The sequence below is a fragment of the Balaenoptera musculus genome, chromosome 5 (genome assembly GCF_009873245.2).
Source record: "Balaenoptera musculus isolate JJ_BM4_2016_0621 chromosome 5, mBalMus1.pri.v3, whole genome shotgun sequence".
In the NCBI taxonomy this organism is placed as follows: Eukaryota; Metazoa; Chordata; class Mammalia; order Artiodactyla; family Balaenopteridae; genus Balaenoptera; species Balaenoptera musculus.
In genome coordinates this window covers 29,690,606-29,712,328 of record NC_045789.1, presented here as the reverse complement: position 1 = coordinate 29,712,328, position 21,723 = coordinate 29,690,606, and the positions used below count along the sequence as shown (strand labels likewise).

General features: G+C 37.8%; 1 protein-coding gene across 2 annotated transcripts in view; it reads right to left on the bottom strand.

Moving 5' to 3' along the window:
• ARHGAP10 (Rho GTPase activating protein 10) overlaps positions 1–21,723 on the bottom strand; it is a 327,424-nt gene that overhangs the window by 114,934 nt on the left and 190,767 nt on the right. The window contains exons 14-15 of one of the 2 annotated variants that reach the window (XM_036853057.1): positions 14,029–14,103; positions 7,513–7,600 (exon numbers count right to left, since the gene is read on the bottom strand). In XM_036853057.1, coding sequence (XP_036708952.1) covers positions 7,513–7,600; positions 14,029–14,103 — 163 coding nt within the window. The remainder of the gene's footprint in view (positions 1–7,512; positions 7,601–14,028; positions 14,104–21,723) is intronic. The other variant, XM_036853059.1, reaches the window with a different exon arrangement.

The window sequence follows — 21,723 nt, the reverse complement described above, 5'->3', positions numbered from 1 at the left end:
AGATAAAAGATAAAAATTTTTAAAAGGTTTAAATCACGTAGCCCAGAAATTCCTCTTCAAATGCTTAAAAAAAAAAAAGAAATCAAAGATACACACACACAAAGATTTTAAACATATGCAAAAGCCAAAAAAATGCCAGGGATAAAGAAGGTCATTTCATATTGATAAAGAGGTCAATTCATCAAGAAGACATAATAATCCTAAAGGGTTGTTTGTTTGTTTGTTTTTTAACAATCCTAAATGTTAGTGGGTCTAATAACAGGATCTTCAAAATCCAGGAAGCAAAAATGGATGGAACTGCAAGGAGAAATAGACAAATCCACAAATATGGCCAGAGACTTAAATACCTCTCTGTCTCAATAACTGATAGGACGAGTAGACAAAATCAGTTAGGATAGAGAAGATTTGACCAAAGCTATCAACCAACTTCACCTGACTGGTACGTCCATCACCTAAATGAAACGCCATCCAAAAGCAACAGAAGACACATTCTTTCCCAGTGCATATGAAGCATTTATCAAGATAAAGATATTCTGGACCATGAAACAAATCTCTATAAATTTAAAAGGGTTCAATTTATACAGGGTATTTCTCTGATTACAGTAAAAATTAAATTAGAAATCAATAACAGAGATATCTAGAAAACCTCAAAGAAAGGAACATCAGGAAGTATTTTGAATTGAAACAAAAATGAAAATACAACATATCAGAATTTAAGGGATGTTGGTAAAGCAGTATTTGGCGGTAAATTTATACCACTAAGTACCTATGTTAGAAAAAAGAAAGGTCTTAAACTTTCTACCTTAAACAGCCAAAAAGAGAGTAAATTAAACCCAAAATAAGCAGAAAAACAGAAACAAAGATCAGAGCAGAAATCAGTTAAACAGAAAACAAACAAACAAAAACAGAGAAAATAAATAAATCCAAAAACTGGTTCTTTGAAATAATCAATAAAGTTGGTAAGTCTAGCCATAATAATTAGGAAATAAAAGATAGAAAACACAAATCACCAATCAGAAATAATAGAGGTGACTGAAGAATCACTGCAGGTTCTAAAGTATTAAAAAGAAAATAAAATATTATGAAAATATTCATGCCCACAAATTCAACAGTTTAGATGAAATGGACAAATGTCTCAAAAGACACAAACTACTAAATCTCACTCCAAAAGAAATAGGTAACCTGAGAAATAGGTAACCCATATCTATTAGAGAAAATGAATTTGTAGTTAAAAATCCTGCCAATAAGAAAGCTCTAGGCCCAAATGAGTCACTGACAAATTCTACCAAACAGTTAAAAAAGAAATAATACCAATTCTATGCAAATCCTTCCAGAAAGTAGAAGAGGGAATATTTTCTAACTCATTCTTTGATGTCAGCATTTACCTTAGTACCAAAATTAAATACATTATAAGAAAACTACAGACCGATATTACTCATGAATGTAGATGCAACTATTCTAAATAAAACGTTAGCAACTGGAATTCAACAAGATAAATAAAAGGATAATACAGCATGACCAAGCTGGGTTTATCACAGAAATGTAACTGCCTTAATAGTAAAATAAAATCAGTGCAACTCACCATACTAGCAAACTAAAAAAGAAAAACTGTAAGATCATCTCAAGAGACAATTCAGTGGAGAAAGGATAGTTTTTCCCACAGATGGTACTGAAACAACTGGACATCCATATTCAAAAGTGAAGTTGGATCCATATTTTATATCTTAACACAATGACTAACTTAAAATAGATCATAGATCTAACTGTAAAACCTAAAACTATTAAACTTCTAGAAGAAAACATAAAATCTTTGTGACTTTGGATTAGGCAAAAGCACAATCCATAAAGTACAGTCCATAAAAACTAGTAAATTCAACTTCATCAAAATTTTTAAATGCTCTTTGCAAGGCACTTTTAAGGGAATGAAAATACAAGCCATGACGCCATGAAGAAAACATTTGCAAAGCACATTATCTAAAGACTTGTATCCGAAATATCAAGATTTGGCAAGGGTGTAAAGGAAATGGAAATCTTGTACATCGTAAGTGGAAATGTAATGAAATACAACCACTTTGGAAAAAAGTTTGTCCGTTTCCCCAAAAGTTAAACATACCCCTATCGTACGATCCAGGCGTTATACTCTTAGGATTTACCCAAGAGGAATGAAAGCTTATGTTCACTCAAAGATTTGTACACAAAGATTTTTAGTAGCTTTATTTATAACAGCCAAAAGCTACAAACAACCCAAATATTTATTAACAGGTAAATGGATAAAACAGAAATTTGTGGTGTATCCATAAAATGGAACACTAGTTAGCATTGAGAAGGAATGAACTATTGGTCCTTGCTACAACACAGGTGAATCTGTAATTATGCTGAGTGAAAGAACCCAGATTTTAAAAAGTACATTCTATGTTACTCCATTTATATGAAATTATAGGAAGTGCAAATTAATGTATAGTGACAGAAAGCTGGTTTGCCCAGGGATGAGGGAATGAGAAGAGAAAAGTGAGAGACAGGGAGTTCAAAGGGGCTTCAGGAAACTCTGGGGGTGATGGGAGGGTTCACCCACGTGATTTTGGTGATGGCTTCACAGATGTATGCACACATCAAACTTATCAAAATGTATACTATAAATATATGCAGTTTATTGTACGTCAGTTACACGTCAATAAAACTTTAACAAAATAGATGGAAAAACATATTTACAGATTATGTTCCCTACATACAACTTTTTATTGAATAAATTTCACTTGGAACATTGGATTAGTTTAAGGTGTACAGCCTGTTATTTTGATACATTTATATATTGTGATATCACCGATATATCAATATTTATCACATTACATAATTATAGTGTACTATTATTGTCTACATTCATTATACTGTACATTAGATCTCTAGGGTCTATTTACTACTCATTACAAGTTTGTACCTTTATATACCAACAATCTTATCCCTCCACCATCCCCTAGTAGCCACCATTTTATCTTACATACAGTGTTTGATGCTGCAGGACAGACACGGACACACACATGCGCGTGCGTTCACGTGAAGTGACAGCTGTAGAGGCTGAAACTAAAACTTAAAAGCACTAGTGAAGAAAAAACTGTTCTTTTATTTCCTCTCTCCCTCCCCTTCATCCCCTACACTCTCATTTAGAGAAGAAAAATAAAATGAATTACACCACAGACTAAATAAAGAAAAAGAAGAGGCAATCAGAAGGAAACCTTTGGTTTTGTTTCAAAACACAAACAAGCAGGAAGTAGCAATGAAGGAAACTGCTAATCTGTCAGAGAATGAAAGTTAAAGGGTTTCGAAAAGAAAGGGGGAAAAATGAGAACACTCAGAAACCCCATAGAGAGCATTTCTTTTCCAATAAAAATGAATTTGTATCTAGGTATCTTCTACATGCTGCTTATATCATTGCTGTATGTCTAGCCAGGCAATGCAGCATAAAAAAATAAGTATTAAGTATTGTTAATGTTGGGGAAGCAGTAATAAAAATGACAAGTTCCCCATACAAAATTCATTATATTGAGTCATCATACCTGTCGGCTTCTCACCCAACATGAGCTACCTCTCATTGGGATCTGTCTAGGGGTATAAAGCATAATATTTACTAAGATGGCATTTTCTTCCCCAAAAGTCCCATTCTCATTTCCAGGCTTAGAAGTTTCTTCCAGGTAAAATCATTTTACTACAAACCTCACAAAATAGCTCATCCCTCCCCTGACAATGGGAAAATGCTGAAATGAACACATGACCGGAAATCAAAATTATGGTCAGAATAGATGGGAAATCAACCAGAGGGCTGGTATCCAACCCTCGTTTTAGTTTTTTAAAAAAAAAAAAAAACTTTGCCTCAAGTCAGAAGAAGAAAACGGGAGATGCCATACATGTGTCTACTGCACATCTTTTTCTATCTCCCAGACCCTGGAGCCTTTGCTCCTCATTTTAGTTTAGTGTTTGTTGGGGGACGGAGGGGGGATGGGGATGTTTGGCTATTTCCCTTCTTCTATTTCCAACCTCCGATCCAATATTTGCAGCGAAAACAATTCAAGGGCAACAGCTTCTTTGGTGAGGAAAGCTATATTCAGCTTCGTGTCACAGTGCCATAAGTGACCCAGGCAGGCTGGCTCCAGAGCCCATGCTCCAAACCATCACACTGTATCACCTCTTGTGCTAAAAGAAACACCCTTGCTTGACCGTAACCAGGTAGCCAAAATGAAGGTAAATAAAAACCTCAGTTTTCTCCTATTTGGTGCATCACCAGAAAACTTATTAATTAAATCCTAATTACTGCACCTTCAGTTGCTAAAAATAACATAGAGGAAAAGAACAGCAACCTAACTTTCAAATCTCCCAAGGCATCTGCCATTTTACGATAATCACTTTATCACCTTCAGGCAGCCTGTGTATATTGTTAGGAGTGAAGTTATACAAAAATAGCATCTCTTAATGTTCTTCTGTAGGCGATGTTTGCTTAAAAGTGAAATTCAATAGGATGAAGCAACGTAAAGAGAAAAAAAAAGACAGAAAAAGTAACACAAGACCAGGGACAAGAAGGAACTAACTTCAGAGAGTATCAAGAACCAGAAAGAAACTGTATGTATTGAAGAAAAAGATCCTCTAGTTTATTAAACTAATTCCCCCAACAAGGGAAGAAAGACTCATGTGAAGCAGGAAAAAAAACACATGCAACTTACTACAAAAGAACTGGATTTTTGCCCTTAGCTTCCAACCAATAACCAAATCATTTTGAACTGTACTAGGCATACGTTTACCAAACAGTAAACTGGGTTTAAAGCTACCTCCTGGGGGCTTCCCTGGTGGCGCAGTGGTTGAGAGTCTGCCTGCCAATGCAGGGAACACAGGTTCGAGCCCTGGTCTGGGAAGATCCCACGTGCCGCGGAGCAACTGGACCCATGAGCCACAATTGCTGAGCCTGCGCGTCTGGAGCCTGTGCTCCGCAACAAGAGAGGCCGCGATAGTGAGAGGCCCGCGCACCGCGATGAAGAGTGGCCCCCGCTTGCCACAACTAGAGAGGGCCCTCGCACAGAAACGAAGACCCAACACAGCCATAAATAAATTAATTAATTAATTTAAAGCTACCTCCTGGCAAGGCACCATCCTCTGCTGGTCAGATTAACATAGGAAATTTATTTTATTTTTATAACCTTCACCCATTCTGTCCTTCATCCGTCTAATACAGGCTTTCTCAACCTCAGCACTACTGACATTTTGGACATCTGGGGACAGGGGAGGGCCGTCTCGCGCGCTGCAGATGTTCAGCAGTCCATCCCTGGTCTCCACGCATTAGATGCCAGCAGCACCCCTCTTCAGCAATCCTGCCAACCAAAAATGTCTCCAAATATTGCCAAAGAGCCCTGGAGTAGGGCTGGAGGGTACCAAAATCATCCCCAGTTTAGAACCTCTGCTCTCGTATTTGAGTGACGGAGTTAGCTCTAGATGCTGAGATATTGCAATGAACAAACCACATAAGATGTCACTATCACCAGGAAGTGTATATTCCAATCCCAGGGTTGGGGCTAATGAGATATTACCATAATCCTCATCTAAACCAGTTAGTCACTACCAGTGGCAAACTAAACATAAGCACATAGATTTAGCCTTCATTTTACCCCTTTCTAGAACAGGGGTAATAATAAGGTCATCCCTCAGCATCAGCAGGGGATTGGTTCCAGGACCCACTTTGGATATCAAAATCTGCAGATGCTCAAGTTCTACAGTCTGGCCTGAGTTTCCACAGATTCAACCAACTGTGGACCGTAAACATCCTACACCATACGTGGTTGGTTGAATCCGTGAATGTGGGACCAACCTGTGGATACAGAGGACTGACTGTACTTAACAGGTTAAGAAAAAACATCTCAAACAGTGGCTAAAAACATCTTCTTTAAATAAAATACTTGCAAATAGGTAACACACACCTGAACCCACTGATAAATGTTAATTTCATTAAAAAGTGGGCCAACTGGACAACATAGGCCTCCTGATGTAATAACACAACAGGAAGAATATAGCACTGCTATGACGTATTCTTGCAATAAATAAACCAACAAAAGCCGAATCTGAATCTAACGAAGCCTATAGATTTAACTATTAGCTTATAGGAAATATGACAGATACCAGAGAAACCTGAGGATACCACCAGCCATGTCTAAAATGCGGAAAATTCTATTTAAAAAAATGACTCAGGTTCATCAACAAATTAAATGCTGGGGGTGGGGGCCGGGGTAGAGGGAGGGGACTGCACAAATGAAAAACGACTTAAAACATATCAACCAAATGAAATGTGCTGACACTGTTGAAATCCTGCAGGAATTCAAACAAACATTAAAATACGTTTTTGAAAAAAAAAATCTATAAAAATGGAACACAGATTGAGTACTGGATCATACGCATTTTGTTAGGTATGATAATTATATTCTTTTTATCTTTTCTATAACATCCTTTTTTGTAAGTCCTTATCTTTTTTGAGATAGCCACTCAAGTATTTATGAGTGCAGCAATATGTTTTAGAAAATCTTTAAAGTATTATTCCAAAAAGTGGCAGTAGAGAGACCAATGAAACAAGAAGTGTCGAATGTTGAAAACCGAAGAGCAGGATAATAGGCCCATGAGGAGTCATTATACTCATCTCTCCGCTTGTATAAATTTGAAATTTTTTAAATATACAAATTTTTTAAAACACAAAATATGTAATGTAAGTTGATTCTAATGTGCTTGTTGGAACCCAAAGAGTATTTACCTGAAAATCAATCCTGTGTGTTGGTTAAAAAGAACTGATGCTGGGGGAGGAGTGCCATTTGTCTGCCAGACAAAAAGCAAAGTCCCCAGTGGACCCACAGCCTAAGAATTACAGTCGTGACTGTTTTCCATTCCTTTACTCCGTGTACTTGTCCTTCATCTAACCTCAAGCTTTGTGATCATTCATTTCCTTTCTTTTCTCAAGAAAGGTGAATGCTCAGAGATGCTGAACCTTTTCGAACTCTAATCCTAGATACTTCCTATAGTAAATGTAAGACTCAAAGTTTATCTTAAAAAAAAAAAACTCATCAAGTAAACTTCTTTTCAAATCGCTCTGTATCTGTATGTCATCATTATAAGCCTTTAAGTTCACATGGTTTACACTTAAACTAAAACATCTTCATTTTAGCCCACAACATAAAGAAAAGATTCAATGAATGTAATAAACAGCCTTCTTCCTTACTGTTTCAGAGCATTTAATTCCAAAAACTCACATCCACAACAGACTCTATTTCAAAACCTAAGTCTATTCCAGTTCTGTTCTGTTGCAATTTATCTATCAACTGATGTTCACTGACTATGTCCCACACTTCCTGGGACATCATTAGGTACCTCATAAATGTTCTCCTTTCTCATAAGCTTTGACTTTTGAGATGCATGTTCAGAGTCTGCATTTGAGGTGTGTTAAACATCCCAACAGTCCGCTCTCCCCACGCCCCGCTACCGAGAGGAGCTCACCTCAAATACTGTTTCAGGGCACTTGTTATTGTCTTCACTTCCCAATCTATAGAATTCTCCAGGTCCACCTCATTGCAGGTTTTCACATCTGGTGAGCAAGCAAGGAAGAAAAAAATCATTCAAACCTTGACCAAATGGCTCATTTTTAAACAGCCAGACCACAAATACTGAATTCTGTGGTTTCCTATAAAAACATTACATACAATTTCTTATCATATTATAAGCCATATTCTTTTATCAGACATTTCCAGCACTTCAGAAAATCTGTAGTGAAGATCGAAGTAAAAGGATAAGGGTTGGGCTGGGAGTAGGGGAGAACTGGACAGAGCATTTAAATATTCACAACTGCAAAGCATGTACAGCTATTATTATTACTACTGCTACTATTATTATAAGGTACTACTCAGTAGCCATGGCTTACAGCATGTGGCATTTTGCAGTGTCTATATATTTGAACTTGTTTCAGGTGGCATGATTGCTATCACACTGTGTTATGACAGGGGAAACAGGCAGTACCCTTAATGGCAAAATTCCTATTAGAAGAACAAGAAGTCAGTGGGGGAAAAGGATGGAAAGTCTGGTCCCACACTTCTAAGGTTTATACTCATCATATTATCTTTCTGAAGACTAATACATGATCAACCAAAACAGAAATGACACATAAACTTTAAAAGTCTTTTATGGGTAATCTTTTACATTAACGTTACAATCTATACACACATCCAAGAAATATTTACTAGAAGCCTCTATGTAACATTTCTGACATTCATTCTAAATTAGTCTTCTTTGTCCTAAAAGTACATTAATGATGCATTTCTTACAAATGCCCTTTCAAATATCTAGTAAACTCTAAAGAAGATGTAAAACAGGCACTAAAAAAAAGAAGAAGAAGAGTTGAAAGAGGAAGAGGAGGAGGGCAGCGCAATTAATTGTGAAAAGGAAAAAGTCAACCCTGGTTGAAATAAAAGGAAAGGATGGTGGGAAAGGCAAGCATTCTGAGTGTGGTGGCATCTCCGAGCCTTGTAAGGCTGGGCTACTGCACTTGGCTGTGACCTGGCAGCAGGGAGGAGAGCGCAGCAAGGGACCACACACCTGGGCTTAAATCCCGCCTCAACCCTGACCAGCCTCACCACCCCAACAAGTCAGTTCCAAACCTATGAACTTCAGTTCTTCACATGCACAACGGAGATAACGTACATGCTCTCGTGGAAATACTGAGAGCATCAAAGCAAATCAGGAATGTATGCAGATTTCCATAAATCATCAAATGAGTAGGTTATTACCACAGCTGAGTCACCAAAAGTATAAGCATTCAGTGGTGGTACCTACCCATGGGAGGGAGCAGTAAATGGCTTATGATGAAGGACATCAAACAATCAAGAGAAACTGGAGTGAGTTTCTACGCTCCAATCACACAAAGGAGAAAATAAGAGATTTGTGGAAAACACTTATTTCTCCCTCACTCCAGAATGATGTTTCAACGAAGACCCCCCCAAAAAACTAGTCGTTTCAGGTATTTTTTCCTCCCTTACACTGTATTTGTCTATATATGGAAGGAAACTTCTTGTTAGTATACCCTTTTCAAACTAAAGTTCAAAAAGAAAATCCTGTCCAAATGGGACCACCACGTTAAGTCATGCATGCCACTTAAAAAGTTTGAGGCTTCGGCATGGGAAAGGATGGGTGACAATGCAATGTTATTCTCAAACTTTTTTTTTTTTTTTTTCAAACTTTTTGAAAATAAAGTAAAACAGGAAGTGATGGTTATTTCACAGCCATAACATCAGATACATGAAGTCGATTACTCAAAAGTCTGGAAACTTTTCAAAGCACTTCAACAGCTCTTGATTACAGCAACTGACAGCAATATGCAATAAACTACAACAATGGCAATTGACACTGATTACATTTTGATCGGTTCCTACAATTCAGAACTCATTTGTTACTGAGTTTGTCAGACAAGCCACAGATACATTCAAGAAATCAAATTAAGCACCCTGATTAAAGGTGCAATCCTTTATAACTAGGACTAAATAATTCTGTTCTAAAGGCTTTGCCAACCAATTACTGCAGTAACTGAATATTCTCTCTCTCATTAAGTCAATTATTCAAATCTCATACAAGTCAGATAACATTTTCAATCAACTTGCTACCAGCAAATCACCATTTTAAAATCCAGGAAGCTTCTAAAGGAAATCTTTTATTTTCAGCTTTTGACCAAATGATCATTCTATATTTTGAGAACCATAGTTTTTCTATGGAAAAATAAGCCATCCTTTGAATACATGGAATAAAAAGGAGCTGTCACACGAGAAGCCAATGACTACATAATGTCTATGGTATTAATCCTCTATTAAATTTTCACTGTTTTCAAATAACTCAATCAACCCTAGCAGCTCTTAACAATCCGTGGTGCACTGGGACTAGGTAAATTTGTTAATAACTTATTTGGGATTCAATCTTAAAAATGCATTTAGAGTGTTCAATCAGAATATATGTTCTACTATAAATAAGGTAGATTCTGTTTCCTTTCTGGCCAAGGAACACTACACCTGGATTAGTTTAAAACCTAAACTAATGAACAGAGATACAAATAGTTGACTTTTTATTTGGGTAAATGCTTCATAATTCTATAACCAGTGGTCATTTTCTTGAAATCGGAAACTTTCAGCCCAGCCCAAAGTGCTGGCACCCTACTCGACACTGACTTGGGTCCTAGTCTAAAGTACTTGAAGACGCCCAGTGATTGAATGAGTTTGGAGAATATTCTTTATAATCCAAAATCAGAATCTTTTTCAGCTACATTAGTTTACTTTTTCCCTCAACCTTTGTGAAAAGTCCTACAAACAAAGTAAACATGGTAATATGTTTATACTAAAACTCCCCTAAATTAGTCTGATTTCTGGCTTTCTATGGTTCTCTGTCTTAAAATAAATAAACTCATCCAGCTGTTTTTACAAATTGAATTTAGAAACAAACAGAAAATTCACCAGCACACACAAGCTACCACATTTTTCCAGCACTTTCCCTTCCCTGCTCTGATGCTTTCATTCCAAAGAAGAAGAAGGAAGAACACAGGACAATTCTAACTCAGCTGAGTTCCAACCTACCAATCGCGATAATTCGTCTGTTACATTGCCACCCCACTTACTAAAAAACCGTGACTCACCCAAAGACACCTCATCTGCTATTTCTCCCTGCCTTCCCCAACTGCTTCAAGTTTCTAATTAAAAAAAAAAAAAAAAAAACACTTCTACCAGACTATGTGTGCCCTCTGTTAGAGCAAAAAAAAAAAAGGAAAAGAAAAACACCTGTAAAGGGAAGGAATGTAATTGCTCACTGGGGCATGTTCTTGTGGAACCTTAAGAAACTTGGTCCAAGGGAAAGCTAGGAGGCTGTTGGAAAATCCAGCAGACCGCTACTTTCTGCCCCCGGGATGGAAGATGACCAAGAAGGCAAACAACTCTCATCACCAGGGGAGGAAGGCAGCTGCCCACTCCTTTACCTGACCTGGACGAGTACAAATGGTGGTCAGCAGCCATTAGTACTTCACATGTGGCGGAGAGGAGAGAAGAAAGGGGCAGGGGAGGAAGGGGAGCGAGAAAGGAATGGGGGAGGGGAAGCAGAAGAATAGGAAGGGGAAGGAGAAGAAGAACAGAGAGAAATATTTTTCTCTATTGTAATTTTAAATGTGAAGGTTGTGAAAACACACCCAATAGAGACACAAGTGAAGAAAACATGCAAGATATTAAGCATGCATCCCTCTTTTAGAAATCAACACAAACTTTTACACAGGAGTATTTAAAGAACGCTGAAAATATTTTAAATACAAAAATATTTTATGTAAAAATGGCAATAAAGGAAAAATAATAGCAAAGTAAATGATTAGCTCTCAAGAACTAAAGAGAACCAAAGTAAACAGAAGTTCCTGTCAAAAAATATAAAACGACTTGGAACTTTATCTCAGATTTTTAAAAAGTTAGGTTACTTTTCATTTCTGCAAAGAAAAATGCATTCCAAACAAAAAGTACTTTGAAAAAATTCAAATTTGAAATAAACGTTATCTGGAAGAATCAAAATTTTAAAAAATAACTGCCTAAAAATGTTAAAACTTGGTAAATCTGGGGAAGGGGTATTATGGGAGTCTACTGTACTATTTACTTGCAATTTTTCTGCAAGCTAGAGATTATTTCAAAATAAAAAATTTTGTTTTTTAAAAGTAAATAAATAAATAATTAATTTAAAAAAAATAACTCCTAGTACCACAAATGGGCAAAATTATCAGAATTAATTATCTACTAGAGGGAAAAAAATAGATTGGTACAAAAGAGCAAAATTAAAAATCTGGCAGACTCACCCAATTTTTTTCTCTTAAACATATATAACTTTGAAACAATGTAGAGCGGTTGGGAAATGTAGAAAATGAATATCTACAGGACAGTGTGTACACAACTATTCAGAAACTCAAATTCTTTTTTTGGAAGAGGTATAAATTAGTTCAATTTGAACACTTGCTGAACCAGGAAGAAAGGAAAGAAACATCTTAAGGTAATCTTAAATTCATTAGGAAATAGTGAATAAATCTCTTTCGTTAAGAGCTAAAGTTTGAGCTGGTAACATAAAGTAACAAGAAAATGATATTAATGCTAATAATAATCCAAAGTTTGTGATTGACCATCTTAAATTCATACTAGGAATTATTTAGAGATGAAGTAAAATTAATTTATCCTGTGCCGTTCCCTTAAATGCATTACTTAATAAGAAAACAATAAGTCAGTATCTTTCCCTTGTGTCAATTCTCTAATTCCCTCTGATTGCAGAATGGTATTACTGAAAACACAGCATTTCTTTTTGCCAGCAGCTTAAATGAGGTTGTGTCATGCTTGTGTCCTGGACTTCTCTACGCTGAGCCTCACGGAAAGTGAAAACAGTTTTCCAGGTCATGAATTTTTGAGGGTTTAGATATTTTAAACACCTTGCAAGTTCAGAACTGTCTTGGGACATTTCCCATGAGCAGAGGAAAGTACCACCCAAGTCCAGGGATGCTGATGATCATATGGTTTTTATGAGTTCAAGAACAAATTTGGAGACAGCTTAACACCTCAGGGTGACCACAGGGACACCTGCTTGTTTGAGCTGCCCTTGAACATGAATGAGAAGATAATAAAATAAAGCTAGGATCCTTATAACCAATTCACTGCCAAGTGTGCCTTTCAGCCAAATCTCCCTTTCTGATACCAACAGAGTCTTCCAGTTCTAATCACCATAACACCATCTTGGAAATGAGAGTAGTGTTTCTAATTTTAAAATTAACTAAAAGCAGATGCTGTCATCCCATTAAACTCTGCCAGCTGCTACTGAACCACTGGCAACCTGAGTCTATTTAATTTGGAGCCCACTAATGGTAAAAAGGAAAATCTGACTGCCAAAATTGCATACCCAAGTTAAACCAGAGAGGCAGAAAATGAAAACAACTCATGAAAGTGAATGTATTCTAATAAGGCTCTCCAAGTCATGACGAGGCATTTTTCCTGTGGTTAATAAGCTAAGAAAAGAGTTGTTGCTTATTAAATCCTGAATTCAAACGCAGCCAAACAAGCAACGCTATCCGTAACATCCCGGCTGATTTTATTCATCTCGGTTTATGCTTCCTCAAAGTAAGTCTTTGCGACAATGCTTTAAGATGCAGACGGGTTTAAGTGCACTGACAGAATACCTGAGGGCACTGTTAATATTGATTAATTAAATAAGGGAGATATCAAATAAATTAATACTTAGCAAGGTCCTAATGACAGATCGGTTTGACACACAGGCCCTCAAGCCTGATGAGTTACCTTCACCCCCCCAGGAGGCAGCCTGCTCTGGGGTCATGGGGGGTGGAGAAGGAGCAGGGCCTCTTACAGGTGGCACTGAGCTGACAGCAGAGTGTAATGTAAAAGCGCTTTGTCATTCACATAACGTCTGGGGTAATGAAATGAATTCACTTTCTGGCTTCCTCTTGTCTGCGATGCCAAAGAACACTGTGTTATCAGCACAGATGGAGCAGGCATGGTTCTGGAGAACAGCCTGGTGCAAACTACAAACAAGCCACTGTGCATACCAATGAATCCCTGAGAATCAGACCCTTGCTGTTGAGTGACAGTTGTGGACGCTCCAGAAAAATGAGCGAGTCCCAGTGGTCTTGTGCAACCACATGTACTGTCAAGACTGTGGACGGGCAACTTGAAAGCCACGCAATTCACAGAGGGCTGGCTGCTACTCCCCTGGGAGAAGCAAGCAGGAGAAGACGTTCACCCATCAGGTCCCTTCTTTCCTTCCTCCGTTTCTTAGTAAGGGGGACCTGAGCAAACACTAACTGACTTCTCTGAGCCACCTGTCTCTGCTCAGGACAAAAGGACCCCAAGACAGCAGAAGAAAAGAATGGATTCCCAAGTTACGTTACTATGAAACACTGAGTTGCAAAGACAACGAACATAAACAAACAATGCATGGAAAATGATTAGAAAAGAGGCATACCCATCAACATACTCAGAAGTCTCTGGACCTTTGAACTCACCCCCACAACTCTGTACAATCCTTGGTCGTTTATACCTATTGGAAGAGACGAAATGTTAGCAGATACGAGACAGTCAAATCTGAAAAGCTGTCAACCAACAGTGGCACTCAGAATCCTTGCTAACTCACATTAGCAGCATTCCTGTTGCCTATAAAAACAATGTTTGACAAAAGTGAGTGTTTACCAACTTGCCTTAGCAGCTTGGTATTCATGAGTTACGGTTGGAAGATAATCTCATAAAACACTGTTCCAGGAGGACAAAATGTAAGGAGTCAGTGGTTATGAAAAAAAAGTTGATTAAGTAGTACTCACACATACCAATGCAATTTGTAAAGATGCACGGCACCTTTCATGTTTCTTATGTCTCCCTATTCTTGAGATTTTTCTTGAAAAGTTTTAGCCTTTTAAAAATGATATGGTGCTGATTAGTACACAGGAAGAAACTGTTGTTTGCATGATTCTTGAAGACCATGGAAATCACTCACTCAAAAGTAAAGCAAAACTTGTTTTGTTTGGGGTTTTTTTAAGAGCCATTACATGCACCATCCAGTGAGAAGCACTAAGACTCCAAATGAGATCAGAGGCTGTTTCACTGTGCTGCCTTTTATTTCTTTCTCTTCACTCAGTTTCAAGCTTCTGAAATGTCCTATTCGTCTGTTATTTGCTGAATTGTGGCCCCCAAAATTCATATGTTGAAGTCCTAACCCCCAGTATCTCAGAAGGTGACTGTTTTTAGAACTAAGGTCTTTAAAAGAAGTGGTTAAGTTAAAACAAGGTCATGAGGGTGGGCCCTAATCCAATATGACCGGTATCCTTATAAGCAGAGATCAGGCCACAGATGCAAACAGAAGGAAGACAGTGTGAAAACACAGAGAGAAGATGGCCATCCACAAGCCATGGAGAGGGGCCCTCAGAAGAAACCAGCCCTGTTGACACCCTGTCTCGGACCTCTAGCCCCGAGAACTGTGCGAAAATAAACTTCTGTTGCTTAAGTCGCCCAGTCTGTGGTACTTGATTATGGCAGCCCCAGCAAACAGACACACCTTCTCTCTCGATTGTCTCTAGAGAGCTCAAAGGACCAGAAGAGCAAAGGCTGGCCCTTCAGCCTACACAAGACTATTCAGAAGGCTCAAGAACCAAAGTAGCAGAGAGGCACCTTCGTGATGGGAAACACTGACTCCAAGAGCAGAGAAAAATGCAGGTCAGCCCTGCCAGGAGTTGGGAAAAAAAGAAACTGTCAAGAAACACAAAAATCAGAGCTTGAGCCTGCTGGAGGAGAAAAGACCAGCCAGAGCTCACTCCTTCCGTCTCCTACAGGCTAGAAGACCATGTCCAGAGAATTTTAAATACCAGAGAATTTTTTTCAATACTACTCTATTTAAGAAACCTAAAATAGTGGCCTCAAAGCCAGAAGCCAAAAGAGCAAGTCATATTCTGCAAACAAACGTGCCCTATGAGAAGTGCCCGATATACAAAGAGAAATGAAATAAGAATGTTACTTCAGCAATAATCATCACTCTGTGCTGGTAATTACTATCAGATAATAGATCAAGTTCAAATTCATCAACCCGAGAGAAGGAGAGTTAATTGCTAATGCATAATGAAAGGTACAAGGGGGAACTAATGCTACTCAACACAGTTTTTCCTTTTTTAACATGAAATTTAAATAAACCTACTATAAAAGCAGCTTGGAAACGGCACACAGAACACATACACTCAAGTCATGTAGGATTTACTGTTTCTTGTTACATTGTCCTTAAAAGCTCTGGACTAAGGACTTGGGACAAATTTTACATCTATGAACACACACATGACATATAAAAGACATCATATAAACAGATCTGAAGAATATAAACCAATCAACATGCCAAGTCATACGATTCGTATATCCTCTCCAACTTCTCTTCGAAATTTCCCCTTTCAGCCAAAGGGATCACTATTTCTCATCACCAAGTATTAGAATTTTGAAAATTTTCTTTGACTTCCTTTCACTTTCCAAATGCAACAGATCGCAATCTCTGCATTTTCTTCACACTTTGGACTAATCTCTGCTTCTTCAACACGGCCTCGAATTTGATGCCTGCATGTTGAGCATCCCTACAGGGACGTACACACAACCATAATCCATTCTGAACAACATCATTTTTTCTACTTTCTATTTTTCAAGCCACTTTGATTACCTTAGGTCTCTCCCATCCCCATTTAAAAGTCATCAGATCCAATCCAAATTCCTCAGCTGAAGAAGCATGTAAGGCACAGACACATAACTCCCCATAAGGGGTCCCACCTCACCTACCCACATTTATTGCAGAGTATTCGTCTTCAATCAGAGCAGACCCCTGACTACCAAATTCATCCTCTCCTCAGGCACAAGTCTCCTCTGACGGGGAATTTCTTCCCCTTCTCTTCATTAATAACTCATCTGCCAAATATTTATTCATCAAATACATGGCAGGTGTGATTCTAGTTGCCCAGGAGTCGACAGTGAGCAAGATGAAGTCCCATCCAGACCTTCAAATCAGAAAAAAATCCCACCTTTTCTGTCACCACCCACAGTGATATTCCCTTTTATTAAAATTTTTATCTGTTTTGAACTTATATATTCTTTTTTCACCATTTTTTCTACTGAAGCATAGTTAATTTACCATGTTGTGTTAGTTTCAACTGTACGGCAAAGTGATTCAGCTATACATATCTGTGTGAGTATATATGTGTCTATATATATTCTTTTTCAGATTCTTTTCCGTTATAGGTTATTACAAGATATTGACTATAGTTCGCTGTGCTCCACAGTAGGTCCTTGTTGTTTACCTAATTTATATACAGCAGTGTGTATCTGTTAATCCCAGACTCCTAATGTATCTCCCCCACCACTGCCACTATCCCCTTTGGTAACCGTAAGTTTGTTTCTATGTCTATGAGTCTGTTTCTGTTTTTGTAAATAACTTCATTTGTATCATATTTTAGATTCCACATATAAGTGATATTATATGAGACTTGTCTTTGTCTGGCTCGCTTCATTTAGTATGATAATCTCTAGGTCTATCCGTGTTGCTGTAAATGGCATTATTTCATTCTTTTTTATGTCTGAGTAATATTCCATTGTATATATATATATATATATATGTGTGTATATATATATACACACCACATCTTCTTTATCCATTCATCTGTCGATGACATTTAGATTGCTTCCATGTCTTGGCTACTATAAATAGTGCTGCTATGAACCTTGGGGTGCAGGCATCTTTTTGAATTACAGTCTTTGTCTTTTCCAGATATATGCCTGGGAGTGGGATTGCAGGATCATATGGTAGCTCTATTTTTAGTTTTTTTAAGGAAACTCCATCCTGTTCTCCATAGTGGGTGCACCAATTTACATTCCCACCAACAATGTAGGAGGGTTCCTTTTTCTCCACACCCTCTGATATTCCCTTTTTCTGAACGTGACTCGTAATTATTTTTTTTAACACCTGATCACATTTTAAAACAAGCCCACATTCTGCTATTCACAGTTGCCAAAATCAAAAATCTGAATGCCTGACCTGACATCAGGTTATTTAGGTCTGTATTTTTCCCCACTCAGCATGAATATTCATATGTCACTATGTTAAAAATAGTTTCCACACCAAACCTATCTGAAGACGTTAAATATGGGACAGTATATGTCCCATATTGCCTTTGCTCAAACACGTCCACCTCAGAATTTTCAGATTAAGAATTGTGGACCCCGGGACTTCCCTGGTGGTCCAGTGGTAAAGGATCCACCTTCCAGTGCAGGAGATGTGGGTTCGATCCCTGGTCGGGGAACTAAGATCCCACATGCCGCAGGACAGCTAACTAAGCTCACACGCCACAACTACTGAGCTTGCGTGCCTCAACAAGAGAGCCCGCGTGCTGCAACCAAGACCCGATGCAGCCAAAAAAATAAAAAATAAAAATAAATAAATTGTTAAAGAAAAAAAAAGAATTGTGGACCTGTGTTCTTCCTTTTCTCCCCAAATACATAGAGATATTACCTGGAAAGATATTAGGTTAACTTTGATTTGGGCTTTTTTCATTTGTTTATTTTTAATAGCTTTCACGGTGCCTTGCATAGAATAGTTGAGTATAGAATAGGTATAGCTAGGTTGATTTGACTTGAAATTATTTTAGAACTACAGATACAGATTGGACTTGGCCCAAACCAGACATTACACTTATGAACTAAAAACTTAAATATCCAAGGTATTAATAAACAAAACGAAAAGACAACCCTCAGAACGGGAGAAAATATTTGCAGATGAAGTAACTGACAAGGGATTAATCTCCAAAATATACAAATAGCTCATGAAGCTCAATATCAAAAAAACAAACAGGGCTTCCCTGGTGGCGCAGTGGTTGAGAATCTGCCTGCCAATGCGGGGGACACAGGTTCGTGCCCTGGTCTGGGAGGATCCCACATGCCGCAGAACAACTAGGCCCGTGAGCCACAACTACTGAGCCTGCGCATCTGGAGCCTGTGCTCCGCAACAAGAGAGGCCGCGATAGTGAGAGGCCCACGCACCGCGATGAAGAGTGGCCCCCGCTTGCCACAACTAGAGAAAGCCCTTGCACAGAAACGAAGACCCAACACAGCCATAAATAAATAAATAAATAAATAAATAAATAAAATTTTTTTAAAAAGAAAGAAAAAAAGCTTTAAAAAAACAAACAAACAACCCAATCAAAAAATGGGCAGATCTAAATAAACATTTCTCCAAAGAAGACATACAGATGGCTAAAAGCACATGAAAAGATGCTCAACGTCACTAATTATTAGAAAAATGCAAATCAAAACTACAGTGAGGTATCACCTCACACCAATCAGAATGGCCAACATCAAAAGATCTACAAACAATAAATGCTGGAGAGGGTGTGGAGAAGAGGGAACCCTCCTACACTGTTGGTGGGAATGTAAACTGGTACAGCCTCTATGGAGAACAGTATGGAGGTTCCTTAAAAAACAAAAAAATAGAACTACCATATGATCCAGCAATCCCACTCCTGGGCATATATCCGGAGAAAACCATAATTTGAAAAGATACATGCACCCTAATGTTCAAGGCAGCACTATTTACAATAGCCAGGACATGGAAGCAACCTAAATGTCCATTGCCAGAGGAATGGATAAAGATGTAGTAATATGTACAATGGAATATTACTCAGCCATAAAAAAGAATGAAATAATGCCATTTGCAGCAACATGGATGGACCTAGAGATTGTCATAATGAGTGAAGTAAGTCAAACAGAGAAAGATAACTACCATATGATATCACTTATATGTGAAATCTAAAAAAAGGGTACACATGAACTTATCTACAAAACAGAAATAGAGTTACAGATGTAGAAAACAAACTATGGTTACCAGTGGGTAAGGTGGTGGGGAGGGGGGACAAATTGGAAGACTGGGACTGACATATACACACTATTACATATAAAATAGATAACTAAAAAGGACCTACTGTAGAGCACAGGGAGCTCTACTCAATACTCTGTAATGGCCTATATGGGAAAATAATCTAAAAAAGAGAGGCTAAATTTATAACTGAATCACTTTGCTGTACACCTGAAACACAGCATTATAAATCAACTATACTCCCATAAATTTTTTTTTTAAAAATCCAAAGTATTAAAACTTTTTTGGCATATCAAAGCTTACTGACAGGTATCATTATCACAGTACTTTCTAACTTTTAACAAAAACCTATAATCGGGTCAAAGTGTTTATAGGCCCAAGGATTTTTTTTTCTTTTAATTTATAAGATTGGTTCTGATCAGTAGTAAAGGCAAGGTAAGTGCTCTCAAGTTCACTGACGAGCAGCTGATGACAGTTGTCCCTGGGCAAAGCAGCCAAGGTGAAATCAAACGTGCCTTCCTTCCCACCACCTGCCTCCTCCAATCTCACACAGTGCTGTCACTAAGCACTGCCCACATCTTCCTTGAGGAGAGGGGCGAGAAGTAGGAATGAGTCAGGTTTCATCATCATCTCTGCCTCACTGTTTCCTTCTCCAAACCCAAATGATGCTGCCAGACCCAGAGGGTCCTTTCAGCTCCAGAAAACACCTGCCTGGAACTCAGGAACCCCAGTGGGCAACCAGAGGTCCTTGTAGGTGGGCTGGAGAATCAAAAGAAAAAAGAAGATACTTTGAGACAATAAAAAAAAAATTACAAGCAAAAGGGGAAAAAAAAAAGTTTTAGAGGGTGGATAAATTCCATTAAACAACAGAAGTGGCGGTAAATGCTGGAGGGACTCAACTGACAAGTCAATGAAGTAAGAAGAAAACACAGTGGCATTTGGAGTTAAGGAAGCAGAAGAGAGAAGACAGGTAATTAAAACTCGCACACAGGAAAGGCAAACAGGGAGAAGAAGAATATAAAATGAAAGAAAGGAGAAGTTGGGAAGAAGTGAGAAGATAACAGGCTAGAAATTATATCACACTTAATTTCCTGTTAATTTCATAAAAAGTATTGAGGACTTACTATATTTTATGCACTGAGGTACAATAAAGTGAACACATAGGGTAAAATTAAAAAGAGAATTAAAATGAAAACAGAGAACAACTTGGGACTAACCCAGCCAGAAAGTCTTTTGTTTAGGAAAGAACATTTTTGGCTTCAGGAGCAGATTCTGTGCCTGAGGGCACGTGGTATACATTTAACAAAGAAATTGAATAAACTAATAAATAAACTGAATCAGTAATTGATAAGTTGATGATTGGTTAGTAAAGAGATGTGGAAAGAAAATGAAGAGACAAAAAAGATTATTTATAGCTACAAAAAATAATACAACATTATAAATCAACTATACTCCAATATGAAATTTTAAAAAAATTTTTTAAAAAGAAAAAAAATAGATATAACAGTATAAAGAAGTAAGGCTCAAACCGGAACATCAACACTTTTGATGGTAACAGGCACAAGATTATTGCAAAAAACTTTCCAGGTGTATGATTCTACAGAATAAATGATCAGATTCCAGGGGTCTATAAACTAACATTCATTCAGTTCTCATCTAGTAACCAGCAAAGTGCTTGGTGTGAACTGAGATATTTGATCAATATTTGCAGAGGAAGTGAAATGTTTATTTGCATTTGTGCATGTTGACAACAGGGGTGAAAGGTCATTAATGTTCATGTTCACATTCACATCAAAAGTCTGCAATGTGTCATTATTAATGAGGCACATGTGCATATACAAACATGGACATGCAGAAGTACAAATAAAGGTTTACACATCTCACCAGCACTGCAAAGACAAACTCCCCTGTTGGCTATGTAATGAACAAATACAAATATTCATGCATGTATGTGTGTGTATAATAATTTTAAATATGTTTGATAATTATATCTTATGTATCTTGAAAGATTCTTGAAGATAAAAGGGAAAGAGTATCATATGTAAAATGATTAGGAAAAATCTGTGAGGAAATACCTAGCAACAAGGCTTAAGAATGCTATGCTATATCGCTAATTATTAGAGAAATGCAAATCGACACACAATGAGGCATCACCTCACACCGGTCAAAATGGCCATCATCCACAAGTCTACAAATAAGAAGTGCTGAAGAGGGTGTAGAGAACAAGGAACCCTCCAACACTATTGGTGGGAGTGTAAATTGGTGCACCCACTATGG